The sequence below is a fragment of the Micropterus dolomieu genome, unplaced genomic scaffold (assembly GCF_021292245.1).
Source record: "Micropterus dolomieu isolate WLL.071019.BEF.003 ecotype Adirondacks unplaced genomic scaffold, ASM2129224v1 contig_13161, whole genome shotgun sequence".
NCBI lineage: Eukaryota > Metazoa > Chordata > Actinopteri > Centrarchiformes > Centrarchidae > Micropterus > Micropterus dolomieu.
This window is the reverse complement of record NW_025742147.1, coordinates 1-18,373: the sequence shown is the minus strand read 5'-3', so window position 1 is coordinate 18,373 and position 18,373 is coordinate 1. Positions and strand designations below refer to the sequence as shown.

The window sequence follows — 18,373 nt, the reverse complement described above, 5'->3', positions numbered from 1 at the left end:
GTAAACAGTGATACTAACCGTCAGAAACTCTACCATGGTTTATCATTAAACCGGTAACCGTTTAATCCCTTTTTATATCTATAGATTTTATTGTAGGCAAGTTAAGTTTGCGAGGCTAAATAGTTTGTTAACTCACTGTCGGCCGCTGGCTGCTTAGTCATCACTTTAAAAAACAAAAATGTTCATTTAACAAAATGAAAAGAAATATAACTACTTTGCCATTAAAAACAAACTGGACTATTTCAATGGCTGCAACAGACACACTCGGGCTGAGAGTTCTGATAAGCTGTCAGACACACCCGGGCTGGGGCTCTACAGTCATGTATCATGTATCTCTGAGCTTTTAGCCCCCTATGAACCAGGATGAGATCCTCTGCTAGGGTGCTGCTAACTATTCTAAGGACTCAGCTAAAAACTAAAGGGGACAGAGCCTTAGTCTTCAGGGCCGGTATAGTCTGGACTAGTCTACCAGAAGAGAACCAGCTCCTAGAGTGAAACTCATTTATACAAAATAGCCTTTAATGTGTGATATATTGACAAGTTTATGTTTTACTTAATTCAAACTACTGAGTGATGAGTAATTTATTTCCGCGTTACTTGAACATACACTTGTTTTATTTACTGTATTGAGGTCCGATTCTGTATCCTAGCTTTTTTGCATTGTATCATCATCATCATCATCCGGGATAGAGCGCATGTCTTGTGCTTCATAATTAATAAAATCAGCCTTCTACTGCTGAATTACAGCTCCTGATCCCGAGGCATTAAACTGTTTTCGTTTTCACTCCAAAAGTAAAATGTTTACATAAATTTTGTGTTGTTAAAGCCAGAAGATCTCTCAGTGTCTGTACTGTCCCAAACTGTTGCATCGAGTCTGATCACAGATGAGGAGTGATGATTAATCTGAATTAAATAATTATTCACAGGGTTTTTTCTCAGATCTCAAATATGTGTAGGACAAAAAAGTCAGAAATACTGAGTTGTCTTGAGGCAGTTTGAAATTTTATTCCCATTCAAATAACTAGCATGTTTAACCAGAGAGTAAATTAAAAGATACTTTTAGCCTAAATACAGCTGCTTTTTATTCAATCTGAATCCAGGATTTAATTTAAATCATCTAAATCAAATATTTTTCCATCTGAAATCTATTTAAAAACATAAATATCTGAGTATTAAAACACAAATCCGCCAATTAGTTTGCATAGATTTGGAAAGAAACCACTACATTTGCCAGTAAACAAACCTCAAAGTCTATATGCTAGCAGCTCTGTGAGGCTGATGTTTAAGAGGTAATAATTTACCATGTTCACAATCTTAGGTTGGTGCAACAGCATGCCAGCATGTGCTTATTAGCACTAAACATATAAGACAGTACAACTGAGGTGAAATTTGGTTATAAATCAGAGTGACAAATTTAAATTGATGATTAAGTTAGGTGATCACCTTAAAGAATGCTCTTGTGGGTAACATGAATATATGTAATATCTGTAACCCAGGTGGGTGTCCATGAAGTCCGTGTGCTGCAGATGCAGGTTTATGTCACAGGAGAGAAGTCTGGTCTGCAGGCTGTGGATGTGTGTTTCTATTTTCTGCTTCTTTGGTCTGATCTGTGCAGAGTGCCGCAGCAGATGAGAAACAGCGGTAGAAAAAAAGCCTCAAAAGACCTAATTTAGGCACAAACACAAGATATGACCTCAACACATCACTGCTGAGATGACGCACGCAGACATAGCTGCGAGGGGAGATATGCAGTGAAAAAAACATTCAAAAACATATGATGTAATGTGTGACATCATCTTCATAGTTCCGGTGTGTAAGTCGATGTCACGGCCCGCGGTCACGCTCTGACTCTGCGGTGTCAGGTATCAGAAGAAAAGACCACTTCCTGCTGGGTTCAGTGATCCTGCTAAGCGATCGGGTGTCCCCAGAGTAAAGTCACGACCTCTTCTGATGTACAAAGATCCTCTCTTGAACAGACGCTACAGGAAAACGGACTACAAACATGGCCGTTTGTCAGGGGTCTTTAGTAATAACGGAAAAGTCTTATTCTTGACTTTAGGTAGTAGTAGTATGACAAAATAATAATGAACTTAATCAGAAGCTGCTTTATGTATGTGAAGGGTTACACATACAAGGAATTCGTTTTGGTGTTTAACAAAAAAAACTTAGCAGGTAGAAAAATACAAGAAAGATAAAGAGCAAGTACTGTAGGTCACGTAATCATAAATATGAAACTGACAATAAGCTGAAAGAATAATAAAGGCTATGTATAATATGGCTGTTTAATTACAGTTATATATACACTGCCTGTTTTCTAAATTGCTCCCTATGGTTACTGATGATATCATCATCATCATCATCATCATCCCTCTTGGGTTAATTTAACTAATCTAACTTGCAGGCACGAGGTGTGGTACAGTGGATAAGACACATGCCTTTGGTGTGAGAGACCCGGGTTCAGTGACACATCCTCCCTGAGCAAGACACTTAACCCCTAGTAAATAGCAATTGTAAGTCACTTTGAAGAGCCGGGGCCAGCAGGTGTGTTTGCAGTAAAACAAGGTGGAGAATAAATGAGAATTAAAATAATGAGATAAAAAATAACCTACTAGAAATACAAACATGTTCTTTGTTAATAAGAGCTCCGGGGACGTTTGTGTCTCGGTTTCAGATTGGGGTGTGCGTGAATGTGTACATGAGAGGCTAACTGTTAAAGAATTTAAGATAAAATAATGTTTGGCAGGACTGAAGTAGACACCATGCCAACTGTACTTCAGCATTGTAGGGTGGGGCGGCGGGAGGGGGGAATCCTTGGTCCACCTGACAGGAAACGATCTGAGCTGTTGCCTCCTGAAAACAATGGGCTGCGGGAAGTGGTCACTTCCTGTCTCTGTGCTGGTGAGAGGAACAGCATGTCACTGCTCCACCTCACAGTGTCATTAAAAGATAATCGCCAACTACATCCACCTTCAGGTTTACTGCTTAATGTATTTTCTAACAGACCGCTGAAATCCTCTGGATGGATGGCTAACAACCTTAAAGACCAACAGTTAGTAAATCATTGTCACTGTGAGCAAGTAGCATGCTTACTTTAGCATTTAGCTCAAAGCACCATTGTGCAGCCAGCATGAGAAGAAATTCTATTTTTACCCTTCATACACTGTGACGGGTCTCTGCACAGCTTCAGTCTGTCCTGTTTGATTGTGCTCTGTGATCTCTACTCTGATCTCCTGTTCGTTGTTCCTTCTGTCTGCTGTCTCTGTTCGCTACTCTGAGAGAAACCATTAACTGCTTCACTCAATATGCATCTGGCCCTCCCCTTCTGAGAATAATAAGAGGTTCAAGGTGAAAACTAAGAGAGGGGTTTGTGTTAAAGCATGCCTTCATCAGGGTTAAAGATCAGCATCAGTGTAAGTAAATAATAGGCTTCCTGCATATTTCAGCTCCTGACTGACCTGCAGTGAGCATTTTACAGTCCATAAAAGTGTCTCTTATCTGCCAGGAGCTGCTCCGCCGCCCTAACGTCACCTCATTTGTTATGCAGTACATCAACAAAGCATGAAGAAGAGAGTCCTTCTGTTTCCAGTCCTGGACCATGGCGGACCGCAGTAAAATGCAACACCTGCAGTAAGGAGGTTTGGTGCGAGGGAGGAAGCGGCTCCAACATGACGAAGCATTTACCTCAACACGGCGTGAATCTGAAGGAACGCACCGTGTTCGATGTGCCGCTCTCTCCCAGCTACAACGACGCCCCGCATACAGCTAACGCTAACAGTAGCAACGTCTCAGGTACAAAACACAGGTGAGCTGACGTTCACCTTTTATACTGAAGGGAAACCAATGATGTCTACAAAGGATTCAATATATATTTTTCTCAGATCAGTCCTCAGAGACGCCCCTACAGTACAGAGACTCCTTTCACTTTAGCCATGAAGGGGAAGATGAATAAGGAGGAAGAGGATGAAGGTCACCGAGTGCTGACGAGATCTGTGGTGAAGGAACCAGAACTGAGAAACAATACCTAATTCTTAGCCTAGCTTACCATAAAGACTGGCAGTAGAGGGAAACAGCTACTCTAGCTCTGTCCAACATTAGCACTTTAAAGTTTGCTAATTAACACAACATATCTTGTTTGTTTCATCTGTACATAAACAAAAATGTAACTATTTACCAAAATGCTGAGCCATTCCTTCGATGGTTGGAGTCTTTATTTTGACTCAGTGCAGCATGGGGTTAGAATTGAATTTGGACTGGGGGAGTAACACAACACTACTGGCATTACCTTAATAAAGTTCATAAAACTGAAATGTTACTGTCAGACAGTGCTGGTTGCTTATGAAACAAACAAGAGACAGACACATGTTAGCAACGTCTGCAGATGAACTCTTTACACACTTACATGCAACACAGGAAACTGTCAGTTCACCAGCCACCACTTTATTAAAACTGACTTTATTTAACGTGTAATGATGTAAAGCGATCAATTAACATGTTCCCACCATGTTCGCATGTGTAACTGGCTGTCAGATGAAACGTGACACATGTGAAATCTCAGTGTGGTTTATTATTGGCCAAATAACTCACAGGAAACAGACACACAAGTGACAGACCGCTGGGTTCCTTGGAAACACGACTGAGGACAGTAAAGCGCTGAGGGGGCGGGACAGAGCCTACATCCAGTGGTATGGTGCTAGGTTTACCTTGATTGACATATGCCATTCATACTCCTGGCAAGCAAGCTGGGCCTCAAACCTGGCCTTCTCAAACATCTGTCTCTTCTTCTGGAACTCATAGCCACCTTCCTCCATGTGCTGCTACAGGACGCATCAAACGTTTAGGCTTTAAATGACCTTAAAGCTCTGCTGTTACATAAAAAACTTTACAGGCTTTATATTTCCAAGGACAGAGACAAAAAAGTAGTGGTGTAATGGATTGTAGTAATCCGTACGGATTTGGGTTAGGGAAGAGCGACGTTTTGAAACCCTGTAAGCTGAGACTTTGGCCATTTTCAGGCCACTGGTCTGCTTGTCATCATAGAAACAGGTTTTCAGATTGTGATGTTTATTGCAGCATCAGTTACATATCTGCTGCCTTCCCTTCGACACTCAGCGGATCAGCTCGGCCTCTTTGCCCATCTGTGGCACAGCAGCCTTCAGTGTTCACAGGCTGCAATCAGATGAGTGCTGTGGGTGGGACACTGAGCGAGACTACAGAGTGGTGACTACAGACAGACAGAGGTGGCTAATTCAGAGTTAAGCTAAAATAACCCTTTTTTTGTTTATTTTTAAAACTGATGCTACTCCGTGACTCAAAACCAAGGTAAGACCCGAACTGTGAGTTTTGTGATCCATTGAACCCCTACAAAATAGTTTAAAGGCAAACTGGATCTCCATCACAGGAGTATACTTATCAAGGAAAATGTATTTAAGTCTGCTGCATCAAATAAATGTAAAGCCACACTATGTTCAGGATTTACAGTGGGAGTAAGAATACACTACTTTTTTTGTTTCACGTATTATTAGGTGGGGCTACTGTTCAAGGCATAGCGGTGCTATTTTATGTGTCACATTACAGAATCTACTCTGTGATCTTTGATTTAGATCCTTGCAGTGTTGATCTAGAACCTGGAGTTTACACCAAACTCACTCGAAGTCTCTCCAGATAAAAGTATCACCTTACAGGAGACCTATTATGCTTTACCATATTTTATGACTTATCTACAATGTTACAATGTTGGATGTCCATGTTAAACATGGCCAAAGCTTGAAATAATGAGATTAAAGTATTTAAAAGAAATCCTTGTGAGCCAAAACTTCAGATTTCTTCTTGTTCTGAACGCTCTGTTTTCAACAGCTTTTTCCACCAATGGCTCCGTTCTACAACATACAGAGCCAGACAGAGACGATATTCCATATATGGTCATTTGCTCCCACAGCAACGGCACAGCTATGCTCATGCTGTGTCTCAATTCGCGCACTTACTATTTTGTGTGCATAAGTGCGTTCACACTGAGAAGTACGACAAAATGTAGTGCACTGAGAGTACCCGGATGTTGCATAACGGCTAAAAGTTGAGTGTGGAACGGTGGAAACTTCTCACCTTAGTACACTATTTCATCACTAAATCCACTTCTGAGAAGTTTTGAGGCGAATATTGACAGTTTTATGAAAAGTGATGGCGGATTAAAAATGTGCTTGAACGTTTTCGGAGTTGAGAAGCTCCACGAGTGGAGGCGGGGGAAGCTCGCACCAACCCGCAGGAGGAGCTAGCGAGACCGCCCAGCTGTCTGGGCACAGAGCCCTCTGCTCCCGCAGTCACACAGACCTCTGCAGCCAGCTCAGCCGGGACTCCAGCAACAACGCCAGAGGAAAACACAGCTGTAAGAGAGTTTAAATGTTCGTACCGCTGTTATTCTGTCATTACATTTGAGTAGTTTAAATTGAATAAAGTAACATCTGGCTCATGATGTACAGAAAATTCTTGGCTTGTGAAATTTCAAAAATAATTAAATACACAATGGAAAGGGACTTTTGCTACTTTATTATTTGTTTTAATGTTATTATGGCTGTTATTTTGGAGGTAGCCTCTGTGCTGGGGGGATTGTGCAATCTTGCAATAGTCATTTCCGGTTAGTGCACAACAGCAGTGTTTGATTTGAGACAACACTACCCTGTCAAAATTAACGTACTAATCAAGTAAGTACATAGTGTACGCAGTGTACTGCATGTTAGTATACTGAAGGAAGTACCCGAATTGAAACACAGCACTAGTCTGTCTGTACTGCTCAGCTGCAACAACAGCCTGGTAACATGTTTCAGATATTGGCCAATCAGAAGACAGTGGGCTTTGAGAGTGGGGGCCTTAAAGACACATGGGCATCTACAGCTTGTTTCCGACAGAGGCTCAAATGAAGGCCTACATGAAGAGCCAGTATAAGACAGACAATTTTTTTTTTAAACTTTGAATCATGCAAAGCTGCCAAACAGGAGTCACAGAACTACAATATAGGACTGGAAAAACAGTATAATGGGTCTCCTTTAATGACTGATGTTCAATAGAAAGTTAATTGCCGTCATTCACTGTTAAATTACAATAAGGTGTGAACTATCATCATGTATGCTGATGACAACATGTTATTTCTACACACTGTACCTTTGGTGTGGTGACGCCGTCATCACTGTCCTGCCCACTGGAGAGAGAGAAAAACGATAGGATTTAACACATTAGCAGATACAGCAGCAGTGACTACAATCTACTCATTGACCATTAATCTACATGCAGACGTTGGCAAAAACACACCACAACCACAAGCAAAAACACTCAACCATCATTGAATTTCACTTGCATCTGCCTTCAGCAATGCAAGTAAAAGCAGCTGAACTTCACAAGACAAAACTTGTTGACAATGTTTTCAAAACTCTCAACGAGAGGGGAGTCCAGGGTGGAATACTGACATTTGAAATCGGGGTATTTTCTAAAGTTAGAAGGATGGAAGATTTCCAAAGAAAATCTATGTAGGGTTTGTAGTCAGTTTAACCTCATGTTGTTTCAGTTTAACCTGTGGTTAGGTGAGTTTCACTAGCAGCTAACAGAGCCCGAAACATCAGCACTGTTGCTAGGGTTGCATTCAGTTCAACATACCTTCAGCACTGAGTTAGAACAGTGGTTTAACTGTTTGAGGTGTCCTGATATACAATTTTACCAGACACCTGCCGGCCAAACAGAAATGAGTATTTTCCATGACCATGGTATGAAGTAATTTAACACACAGACTCACACACACAAAGTCTTACTTGAGTGACTCTTCCACTGTGACCATCTCCACGGGGTAAAGCTGAACTCCCGACAGGTCGTCCTGCTCTGCGCTCACTCTGACACACAGAAGAACTACGTTATTAAAGAGATCCATTTGATTTAGACATGTTCTAAATATTTTCTAAGTCTATGCTGAGTGTTTTCTAGTTAAGAAAAAGCAAAAGAATATTCTAAGGGCTGATTATTTACACTTTTGTGAATTGGGTGCTACTTATTTTGAATATACAATCATTTAAATTGTATACTGTATTCTGCTTGTTTTAGTTCCTAGAAAACAGAACGGTTTCAAGAGACATGAAATAGGATACATAAAGGTAGCTAAACTCCACTCTGTGTTGTGCTGGTTCTCACCTGCTGGGGTCCTGCAGCAGCTCCACGGCCTCCTTCAGCTGGTTAATCATGTCGATGTGGAGCTCTGTGCCCCCTGTGACCTTTGACCTGTGACACCAAAGACACGAGTGATGAGTAAAGGCCAATTTAAATGTCTGTGTCCTGTCTATGCATTGTGTGGCTCTTCTGGACTTTCCAAATGTTATTGGAACAAATAGATCAAATTCCAATAGTGAAACGAGTCATTTCTTGGGGGTTGCGAAAAAATGTATCCTCTGTTTTATAGATGCTTATTTCACAATGTAAGTCTATGGGGAAAACTTCTGGTTTGACCATTAGTTAAACTGGCTTCAAACCACAGAGCACTTCCTCGGCGGCTTGGAGGAGGAAATGTGATGCTACCCAAGCCGACCAATCACAGTTCATGGGGTCTGCGTCACCGCGACGTGTAGTTACATTTTTGGGGAGGTGCGCGTCAGGCTACATTGTATACTCCACATAGTATAAACGCAAGTATAAACTGGTCTTAACATGAATATCCTAAATCACAGTGGCGAAGGTCATTGTGCTACTCAACCATTTTGAAAGTTTGAAATTAATCCACGACTGCCTAAATGTTCTTAACCAATAGAGAACAATGTCATCACACAATTAATATAAAAAGATGTAAATCAGTAGTGATATAACATAAAATATACCACATTAAATACAGAGCAATTGCAATTTAACTTGTTTAAAAATCCGAAAGTGTATACCTTTCGGTGCTCAGCCCTTTTCTGCTTATTTTGTTTTCTCTTTGCATTTGTTTATATTCATTAATTGTTGTATTCTAATGTCTCACAACTGTGGCAAAAACAATAAAAAGCCCTCAATCACAAAAACAAATAAATAAACAAGCTCAGAAAGAAGTAGAAAAATAGAATAACTTACATTTGTTGTGTTGGCCAGTGTGAGTCTTCCTCTATCCTGAGGGGCTCCTCAAAGTCTGCTGCTGTCCGGCCCTGAACACAAACACACATCAGCACCAGCTGCAGCTGTCACATGATCCAGAGACGTTCCCAGCCATTGGCCAAAATCCAGAGACGTTACCATCATCCCCTGGTACACAAACTCAACAATAAGGACACTGTCATAAACTATTTCTCTCCTGAATCAGTTCCTCCACTCTCTTCCCTTGTTCCTCACACTGGGATGAATGGGTTAACTGGGATTAAGCTGGACCACTTCTTCTTGTCACTATTAGACTACTAGATCACTACTGGACCTGAAATGGTCATCTAAACATGAGTGAAAATAGTGCTGAGATCTGGGAGCACGGTCAAATGACGCAAGGAACTGGAGCAGTCAGACCAGACCAGATCAACTAAACAACTTTTGGAGGTGACAATGAAAGTAAATGCACCATAAGAAATAATCTTTCATTGCACAGGAAAACTGATTGCACGTAACTACAGCAAGCACAGCAGGCCAAAGTATAATGTAATGGATGTGTACAATAGACAGTTTGGGTATTAACAGCTCGCCTTGTTTTTGTCTAACTGCTGCGTGTTTCTTGATCCATCAGATTTATTTAGTGATGTTACCGTCATCCACATCTCAGATCAATAAAATACAGAAGGACAGTTTGTTTTCAATACTTTGGAAGCGACAAAAGTCCTCCAAATTCAACCACACACAGCAGAAGCAGCACAGAACAACGCTACCGTTTCAGAAGTTAAACTGTTCTCACAGCTCTCGTTGAGGTTTGCTTGGGTTCTGGCACAGAAACGACTTGTTACATTTACTTCATTAAGGTTAGGCAACCTTTTTTGTCATGGTTGCAATAACAACAACCTGGTTATGGTTTGGAAACGATGGTTTGAAAAAACAACGCGGTCTGATGGTTGGAACCGTTATGTGATTTTTGTTGACCCATTCGTGGCTCTAAATTAACATCACACCATTTCCTCCTTTCTTCCCAACAGACAGGAGTCAAAGTGACCACTTCAACTAGAGGACTTTGTCACTTGAATGTAAACAAAGATTGTTTAGGGGACTTTGCTGAAACGACTGATGTGGTTGTTTTGTCTGAGGCACTTTTGGTCTGAAGCTCCTCACTTGTTCACTTGTTTAATTTTCCTTATTTGGTCACGGCTGAGTCTCTGAGGAGACTCGTGGGCTCACTGTGACGTAACGCTCTATAACGAGACCAACTCCAACTGCTGGGCCTTTCACGTGACATCAACCAACAACTTTTAACTCTAAAAAAAGTACATGAAATGATTATTAACTGACACAAAGTGACAGTGTAGGCTCCATTAAAATAACCCACAGACTTCAGGAACCCAACATGACAAGCAGCCTAACGAACACTGGAACACAGGTTATGTAACTAGACTTCACTCAGCGTGTGGAGTTATTCATGAAGAGGACCTTTTACTGCATCAGTCTATAATAATAAACTGGCTGAAAGGAGAAGTACTACAACATGAAGTCTTGCCTTGATGTAGTTGACGAAGCGAGTGCTGAGAGCCGAATCTCTGTAGCTAAACTGGTCCCTCAGGGCTTCCGTAGGGCTCTCCTCAATCAGACGGACCGAGTCAGAGTTTGGGTCTGCTGGAATGAAGGAAAGTGAAACGTGTTTGAGTCTTTCAGCTTTGGGCTCACAAATTAAATAACAGACAGTAGATATAGTGCATTATGTAGTAAATATGGAGTGATTTCAGAAAGCGTCCACAGTGTTCAGAATGTATTTAGTGCCAACATTGTTTCTGTCACTTGAACAATTACAGCATCTTTCACAGCTTTTACTTTCTGCTAACAAACTGATTTGTTCATAAAATAATATAAGTGTTTCTGTAGCTAACCGCTGCTGCACACTAGAGGTTTACCGATTTAAAAAATGTGGGATACCACAGACTTGGGATCTGACAGAAACTTGATCAAATGTGACTTCAGACAGAAACAAGCATGGAGGCAGACTGTCAGCTGGTTGACTTTGTGTGTGATATGTTTGTGCAGAAAAACAAAAGAAGAATCAAACTGTGGATGTACTCGAGGCTGAGAAGATGGAATCGGCAAGTTTATACATTTAATAGCGCAGACACACAACTCGCTGAAGAAGCTTCCCGGCCCAACTCCGCAAGGGTCGGGAGAGCAAATCAGACCCAAAAACTGTCCCATTATCCTCTAGTGTGCAGGCAGCATAACACTCATGGGATATGTTGTTTCAGCTTTTAGAAGGGCCGATAAAAGTACATGAGATGGTACTTCAGCTCTCCATTTCCACTCTGAAACTACTGTGAAACAGGTATTTATAATCCTGTAAAGGTTTGTTAAAAACACAAGTGTTTTGTTTGTTGTGTGTAGATTCTACATTTGGGTTTGGTTCCAACAATACAAACGAAATCTGCCTGCAGTCGCAGTTTCAATATTGTTTAACTATTTCTGTATTTTTATTAAAGTCCTCCTGCAGGTGTTTCAGCTGGATGTTTGAGCTTCACTGTGCAGAAAGATGTCTGTGAGGAAAGAAAAGGAGGAGATGTTGCCTTACGAATCTTTTATATATTTCTACATTTATTTATGTAACTGAATGTTTCTCTACGTGTAGCACCTTAACACCAAAGCAAATTCCTTGTATGTGTAAAACACTACTTGCCAATAAAGCTCCTTCTGATTCTGATTTTCCCTGGCTCAATCTCCCGTCCCTTCAACCCACGCAGTAAATATTCCTCTTTTATCCAACTCTTCATTCTTCTAGTCCTGCACTAGGGTCTACTAGCCTAGACATAACACAGTTAAAAATAAAGTGTTGTTAAATATAACTTGCTGTTGTTGTCTACGTCTCACACACGCACACACAGACATTAATGAGCCACCTATCTCTCCCCCATCAGATTCTCCCTCACTCATATCATTGCTGGAACCTCTTAGGTATTTATCCTTATTTTGCTGCTTATATTTATCAAATACGTAGCTGTAGCTCGTGACGGTCAGCTTATCAACAGACGTTTAAACATCGGCAAAAAATGAAATTCAGGCCAGCCCTTTATATCTGTTTTAAATTGTCTGGTGACGAAAGTTAAGGGACACTGGTGCGCCATCAGCCACCCATTCGTATTTTCTCACCTCTACTTAACATAGTCTCAATATTCTTACCACAAGAGGACCTCGCTGTAAACTGACCAGGAGTAAACTCCTGTATGTGTTTATTAGACTCAAATGTAATTTTTTACATTTTGGTGAAAACTTGAGCCCCAGCTGCCTACAATGTTGAGATTTTAAAAGTAAAGTAACCCAGACTGCCTCTTTTCACTCGGCTCGGTGAATGTGACCCTCCATCAGCTCTGACCTGATTGAGGCTGATTGAAGTCTATTTAAGCTGCGTGTCTGGGGAGCTGCTGGTGTTCACTAATAGAGTCCGGCAGCCCAGATACGCAGACACAGCTGACGGGTTATGGCTGTTAAGAGAAGCAAGCTGTCAGAAGTACACAAACGACAACAGGTTGATAAACTTCGCCCACGCTGAAACTGGTCAAAAGTTCCATTCAGGTTTCACCGGTTCCAAGCTGCAGTAAGAAGGTTTGGTGCGAGGGAGGAAGCAGCTCACATGACGAAGCATTTACTTCAACATGGCGTGAATCTGAAGGAACGCACCGTGTTCAATGTGTCGCGCCGACGCCCCAGATACAGCTAACGCTAACAGTAGCAACGTCTCAGGTACAAAACACAGGTGAGCTGACGTTCAGCTTTTATACTGAAAGGAAACCAATGATGTCTACAAAGGATTCAATATATATTTTTCTTAGAGACCAGTCCTCAGAGACGCCCCTACAGTACAGAGACTCCTTTCACTTTAGCCATGAAGGGGAAGATGAATAAGGAGGAAGAGGATGAAGATCTGTGGTGAAGGAACCAGAACCGAGACTCCATTAGAAGAAGAATCAGAATCGAGACCAAACCCTAGCAACACCTGTTCTCCCTGACCCTGTGCAAAAACGCCACTATACACAGTCAGATCACACATGCCATAAAGGTCTTATTCATATCTATTTCTCAGTTTGATATACTTCATTTGTGGTTGCAATAGATGTTAAATAGTTTACTGTTGAGTACAGCTGGACCACTGTGAGGGCAGGTCATCTTCCACACAGGTGTATTTAATACTTTTAATTCATCTTTATAAGGTAAATGTGATATTACCCTGACTCAGACCGACGTAGTCTTCTCTTAAATCCTCCACATGATGACACTTGTTTTCTGATCTTAGTGCGTGCAGGTGTGTGTGCGCATACCTGTCAGGGAGCTGAGGTGTTCACTCGAGTCGTCTTTACTGATCCCCTCCTCCTCCGTGATGTGGCTCATCGGTACGTTGAGACTCAGACTGTCTTCATCTGACGGCTGCAACAAACAAAAACAACAACAAACCAGTTCAGAGTGGAAACAGTTAATTCATCAGCCAATCATTGGAAAAATTAAATAATCGATTCACGGTTTTACCAAAACATTTAAAGATGTCAAATTGGGCTCTGGGAAATAGTGATTTTTCACTATTTTCTGACAATTTATCGAACAAACTATTAATTCTTTATTCAAAGAACTATTGAAATATTAATCAATAATTAAAATAACCATCAGCCGCAGCTCTAAACAGATCACCTGATGACTCCGTTTTAAACTGCTATTTGCTTATTGTACTTTCTCGTTTAATGAGATAATCAGAGCTTTCATGGTTAATATTTTATGGTTAAATAAAGGTTATAATAATAATAATAATAGTAATAAAACACTTCACATATGGACAGTACAGAAGCCCATAGAAGGATGGGATCATTTAAAGAACACGTTTTCCTTTGCATGTGCAGTGTTATAACAGAGTAACCTCTAAAATAATGTCACTGCACTGACAAGGTGGAGTCTAATGTGCAACGATAAACTACAAATGAAGGAAAACAAAGAGACATGTTAAAAGAGTGAAACACTTTTAAAAAAGAAAGAAAAAGAAAGCTGACTAGAAAGCAAGGGGAAGATTTTTGACAGGTGAAACGCTGAGATATTGTTTCTGTTACACACATGCACATAACACAGCTACAAGAGTATGATGTGGCCACCCTCATTAAAACAGGAATATAAAAACACACACACACACACACACACACACAGTATGTAGGCACAACGGTGTAAAGACACACAACATCTCACACACACTCTCAGTACCTCTGTAGCAGACAGTCTCTTGTCTCCGTTGTCGCTGCCGACTCCTGAGTCGCTGTCCTGCTTCTTCTGCTGCTCCATGTCCTCCACACTGCAGACACACAGAACAGGTCACACACCTGACACGGGAGGAGAGTGTGTGTGTGTGTGGGCGAGCTACACAGCAAGTAAGCCACAGTGAAACAGAGAGAGAGAGAGCTCAGCCCCCATCTGCAGCTCCCCCACTCTCTCTCTCTCTCCCTCTCCGTCAGGCTGCGTTCACACTGCTGTGCTCGTCCTGATTTCCTGAGTTTTTAATAGCTGACTGTTCACGTTGTGTTTTTCAGTGTGGCAAACGCCGCAATGAATTTGTGTAATGCAGAGATGTTAACAGCATTTCACTTTCAACCCGGTGTCACATTCTGACCACCTAACTGTAGTCGCTCACGTCATGTAGGACCCAATCATTCTTACACTGATATTTTAAAGCAAGTGGTTCACTAGTAGTGATTTTAGGACTCACTGTGTGTACCCTAGTCTAAATGTATATGTTCTGTGGACAGTGGTAGGGGTGCCTGAAAATTTCCCTTATTTTCAAATCGCAATGTTGACAGGTACGCATGTCAACATCGTCCACAGCTGGGTGAAACGTTTGATCACGATCAGATTTCTTTTATATCAGTCAATATCTAACGCATCACAGAACGGACTCTCGGGCTGATAATCTTCTCCGACCAGCCTCGGCTCTGGAACGGCTCGGACCGAAAATCTGCCCAATTATCCTCTAGTGTGCTGCCGGCATAACATGCAGAGAGGACGAGCCAGAAGAGCAGCTCCAGACGGCGACCCTCGCCACTCGTTTTGCTACAACAGCTAACATCACAACAACAGCATGTGTTGGTGAACGAGATAGGGCTGGACCCGAATATTCGACCGTTGGGTACACATTCGATTTTCAATTATGAGATTCGATTATTGAGAGTTTTTTATTGAGGGCGCCTGATCGAGAAGCGGATTTAGCTGCACTTAATGTTAGCGGACACAAATCATAGCTGGAATAGTGTTGTGTGGTTCGGCCCGATCCACTGTGTCTGTTTCAAACACCAGGTTTAGTTCAGCGCACACAATACCACACAGGTAGCAAGCAGTGAGGAGATATTAGCGGAATTTGACAGACAGAAGTGTATTACATTAGAAAAGCTTACCCCACCTTTAGGATAAAAATAGAGTGATGAGAAGAAGGAGACAGTGAGCAGTAGAGGGAGATACAGAAAAGGAGGAAAAAATAAAGACGGAAACAATCAAGAGACACAAGAACTCTTAGAAGAAATACTGAAGACTGTAAGAAAGGAGAGAGATAAAAAAGCAAAAGGCATAAAAAAGAGACATAAAGAGGATCATGGAGAGTAATTGGAGGAGAGAAAACAAAAGAATAATAAAGCACAAAGGAAAACAATACAGGATGTGTGTGAGCTCTCCAGGAGAATAGGAACTATTTTTCACAGTGGGGGATTGAACCTGGGTCTCTCACACCAAAAGCCTAGTCGTGTTGGGAGGGTTTCATGTGGGCGGACGTTACAGAGCTCAGCATCCTCTGAGAGCTCGTGCTCAGTTTAAGATGAATGACGGAGGAGCTGAAGCTTTTCATTCTCTGCTCCATTACTTTCACCTCATCCTTTCTTCCTTCATCACCTCATTACCTTACAATCCTTTGCATCCCGCTGTCCTTGTTCTTCCCCCTCAGTCAACAATTGTTTTTGTGGACTTGTCATCATTCATGGTCCAAGTACAGTTCCTATTCACATGTCCTCCAAAAACAGTCTGAATGCTGTTTTCATCTTAGCCCCATTAACCTCCTTCAAACCAACAACCTATATTTAAAAGACTCCCTAAAACAGGACCAAGAGTCTACTGGCTGCTCTGTGAAGACTTTATGCTAGCATTAGCAATAAACACAGCTGGGGCTGATGGAAATCAGTAATAAACTAAGCAAATGAAAATATTTTCTAGAGGGAAATTTAAGTGATTACCAAGATTACAATTTATTCACACACACACACACACACACGAATGTCTGTTCCACATTTCAGTGTGGCTGAAAATATATTCCCACACGTTTGGAAAACCAACAGCTTGTCCTCATTCCCAGGTCGTCAAATACATACGCTTTGTCACATCTCTCAGCGGCTGGTACCAACGCATAAGGCACCCTTTAGCGTCATTGTTCAACGCTAAAAGTAGGCCTAGTATAAATAACAGAAAAGTCGGACTAATGAGGTGGTTGGGCGGGTCACAAACCGAACTTTCACAGGGTAACCCCAGGATCCTCCAAGTTAAATTGAAGACTTTTTAATACCACCTAGGATGAAATTTAATGCATATTTCAATGCCATAAAATGAAAATCTGTATGATTTTTAAGTTATCTGAATTTAATAAAACATATTACTCATTTACTCAAATTCATATTTAATGCACAAAATAATTATTTTAAGAATATAAAATTTTGAACTTTAATACTCTTAAGACACCGCGGGTACCCTGTTTCACCCACTGGTGTTCCAGTGTGATCACGGTCAAAAAGTCATCATTGATTGTAAGTAACTTAGATCTTTTAACCCAAACCGTGATCCTTTCCTAAACCTAACCAAGTAGTTTTCGTACCTAAACATAACCAAATTAACCAAAAGTCTAACCGGTCATTGCATATTTATTTTTGCTAACTTGACCCAGGGCATTAAAAGTGACGCCCTGGGGGGAGAACGGCCTGAAACTGGAGGTCAACAGCTCTATAGGTGCTGATGTGTGAGAGGTGGAGGAGGTTTCATAAGTTACATTTCTCCTCATCAGATGTTCTTGTCTTCGCTTTTTCTATTTGTGATGTTTGGAGCAGTCCGAGATGGTTCACTATCTGCTTTATGTGTAAGTATTTAATCTGCCTTCACTGCGGCCCACCCTGCTATAACTCCTCTCCTCCTCTAAATCGCTCTCACTTGTTCTTTCCTTCCCCTTCATTTACTTTATTTCTTTCTTCTTTGCATCCCTTACTTCCCTTCCTCCTTTGCTTCTTCCTTCCAAGTTTATTATTATCTGTTTTCATTTGCGTAGCGTCACTTGTTTGTTATTTCTTTCTTTGTTCCGTCTTGTCTGTTCTACTGTTTGTGCATTCCTTCCATCTTTCTCCCACTTCTACAACTGTTCCTTTGTTCCTTTCCTCAATCTCTTACTTTGATCGTTCTGCTGGATTCACTCCTTTATTCTGCTTATGATGCCTACATTTGTTCCTTCGTTTTCATGTGATAGTTCTTTCTTTCATTCCTCTATCTATTGTTTGTGTCTTTCTTCCATCCAGAAACCATAAATAATATCTCATCCAGCAGAGTCTGGATTTCGGCCTAACACTGCAGTGAACTTCTGATGGCAGACTGTCAGTGTGACCCAGCAGAGAGTCAGCGGACGGATCAGTTTCAGCTGACTAATGGAGGATTTGGCTCCAGTCTGAGAAACTGAGGAAGCTTAGATCACAGACAGACGCTCGTTTCCAGCAGAGACAGACACCTTCCCTCCAACACAGTGTAATGTCATTAAAACCAAACAAAATTAAAGCTGCAAGCAGCGTTGGGCGGGCCCTCGCACTTGTAGCGCGTCCGCGTGTGAGCCGGCCGAGTCGCATATTCTGGAGTTCTGCCGGTGCGGCTGTGAATTTCCTACGCGTTTCCGACGCCGCATGAATGTGCTATATGTCACTTCCTGTGTCCCCTATGTGGAGCTACATAGCACTTGCCGCTATGAATATAAATCGGTATTGACGTGTAGATGTCTGCGGGGTGGGAGAGTTATCAAGCACGTAAAGTTTGTTTCAGATGTGAACATGTACACTGAACAATAATGTACCCACACAATAAAATAAATTCCTTTTATATTTCCCTGCCTTGTTGTTTATGTGTACATACAGAGGAAGAATGTGAGAACAGCACACATTTCATCGTTACTGTGTGTTAGAGCATGGGAGAACAGTGGATACTTTTAATACAGCCCACACCCCTAATACTGTGTAAC

The 18,373-nt window shown here is 41.4% G+C and overlaps 1 protein-coding gene and 1 long non-coding RNA gene across 2 annotated transcripts; one reads left to right on the top strand and one right to left on the bottom strand.

Moving 5' to 3' along the window:
* Positions 1 to 3,585: 3,585 nt before the first annotated feature.
* LOC123966322 lies at positions 3,586 to 4,467 on the top strand. The gene is made up of 2 exons (XR_006823949.1): positions 3,586 to 3,789; positions 3,879 to 4,467. It is a non-coding gene; the product is annotated as an uncharacterized LOC123966322 (long non-coding RNA).
* Positions 4,468 to 4,670: 203 nt separating this feature from the next.
* On the bottom strand, positions 4,671 to 14,769 carry LOC123966323 (leucine-rich repeat and calponin homology domain-containing protein 1-like). The gene is made up of 9 exons (XM_046042505.1): positions 14,765 to 14,769; positions 14,341 to 14,428; positions 13,419 to 13,524; positions 10,625 to 10,740; positions 9,076 to 9,146; positions 8,167 to 8,253; positions 7,794 to 7,871; positions 7,153 to 7,189; positions 4,671 to 4,814 (listed from the first exon to the last, which is right to left on the bottom strand). The coding sequence occupies exons 1-9, from the start codon at positions 14,767 to 14,769 to the stop codon at positions 4,671 to 4,673; spliced, it is 732 nt and encodes a 243-aa protein (XP_045898461.1).
* Between the last annotated feature and the right edge of the window lie 3,604 nt (positions 14,770 to 18,373).

Excerpts from the sequence above, each read along its gene's own strand:
- LOC123966323 (XM_046042505.1), bottom strand. Across the intron at positions 8,254-9,075 it reads CACTGGCCAACACAACAAAT|GTCAAAGGTCACAGGGGGCA; the intron begins GTAAGTTATTCT and ends TTGGTGTCACAG. Across the intron at positions 4,815-7,152 it reads ACGGCGTCACCACACCAAAG|CAGCACATGGAGGAAGGTGG; the intron begins GTACAGTGTGTA and ends TGCGTCCTGTAG.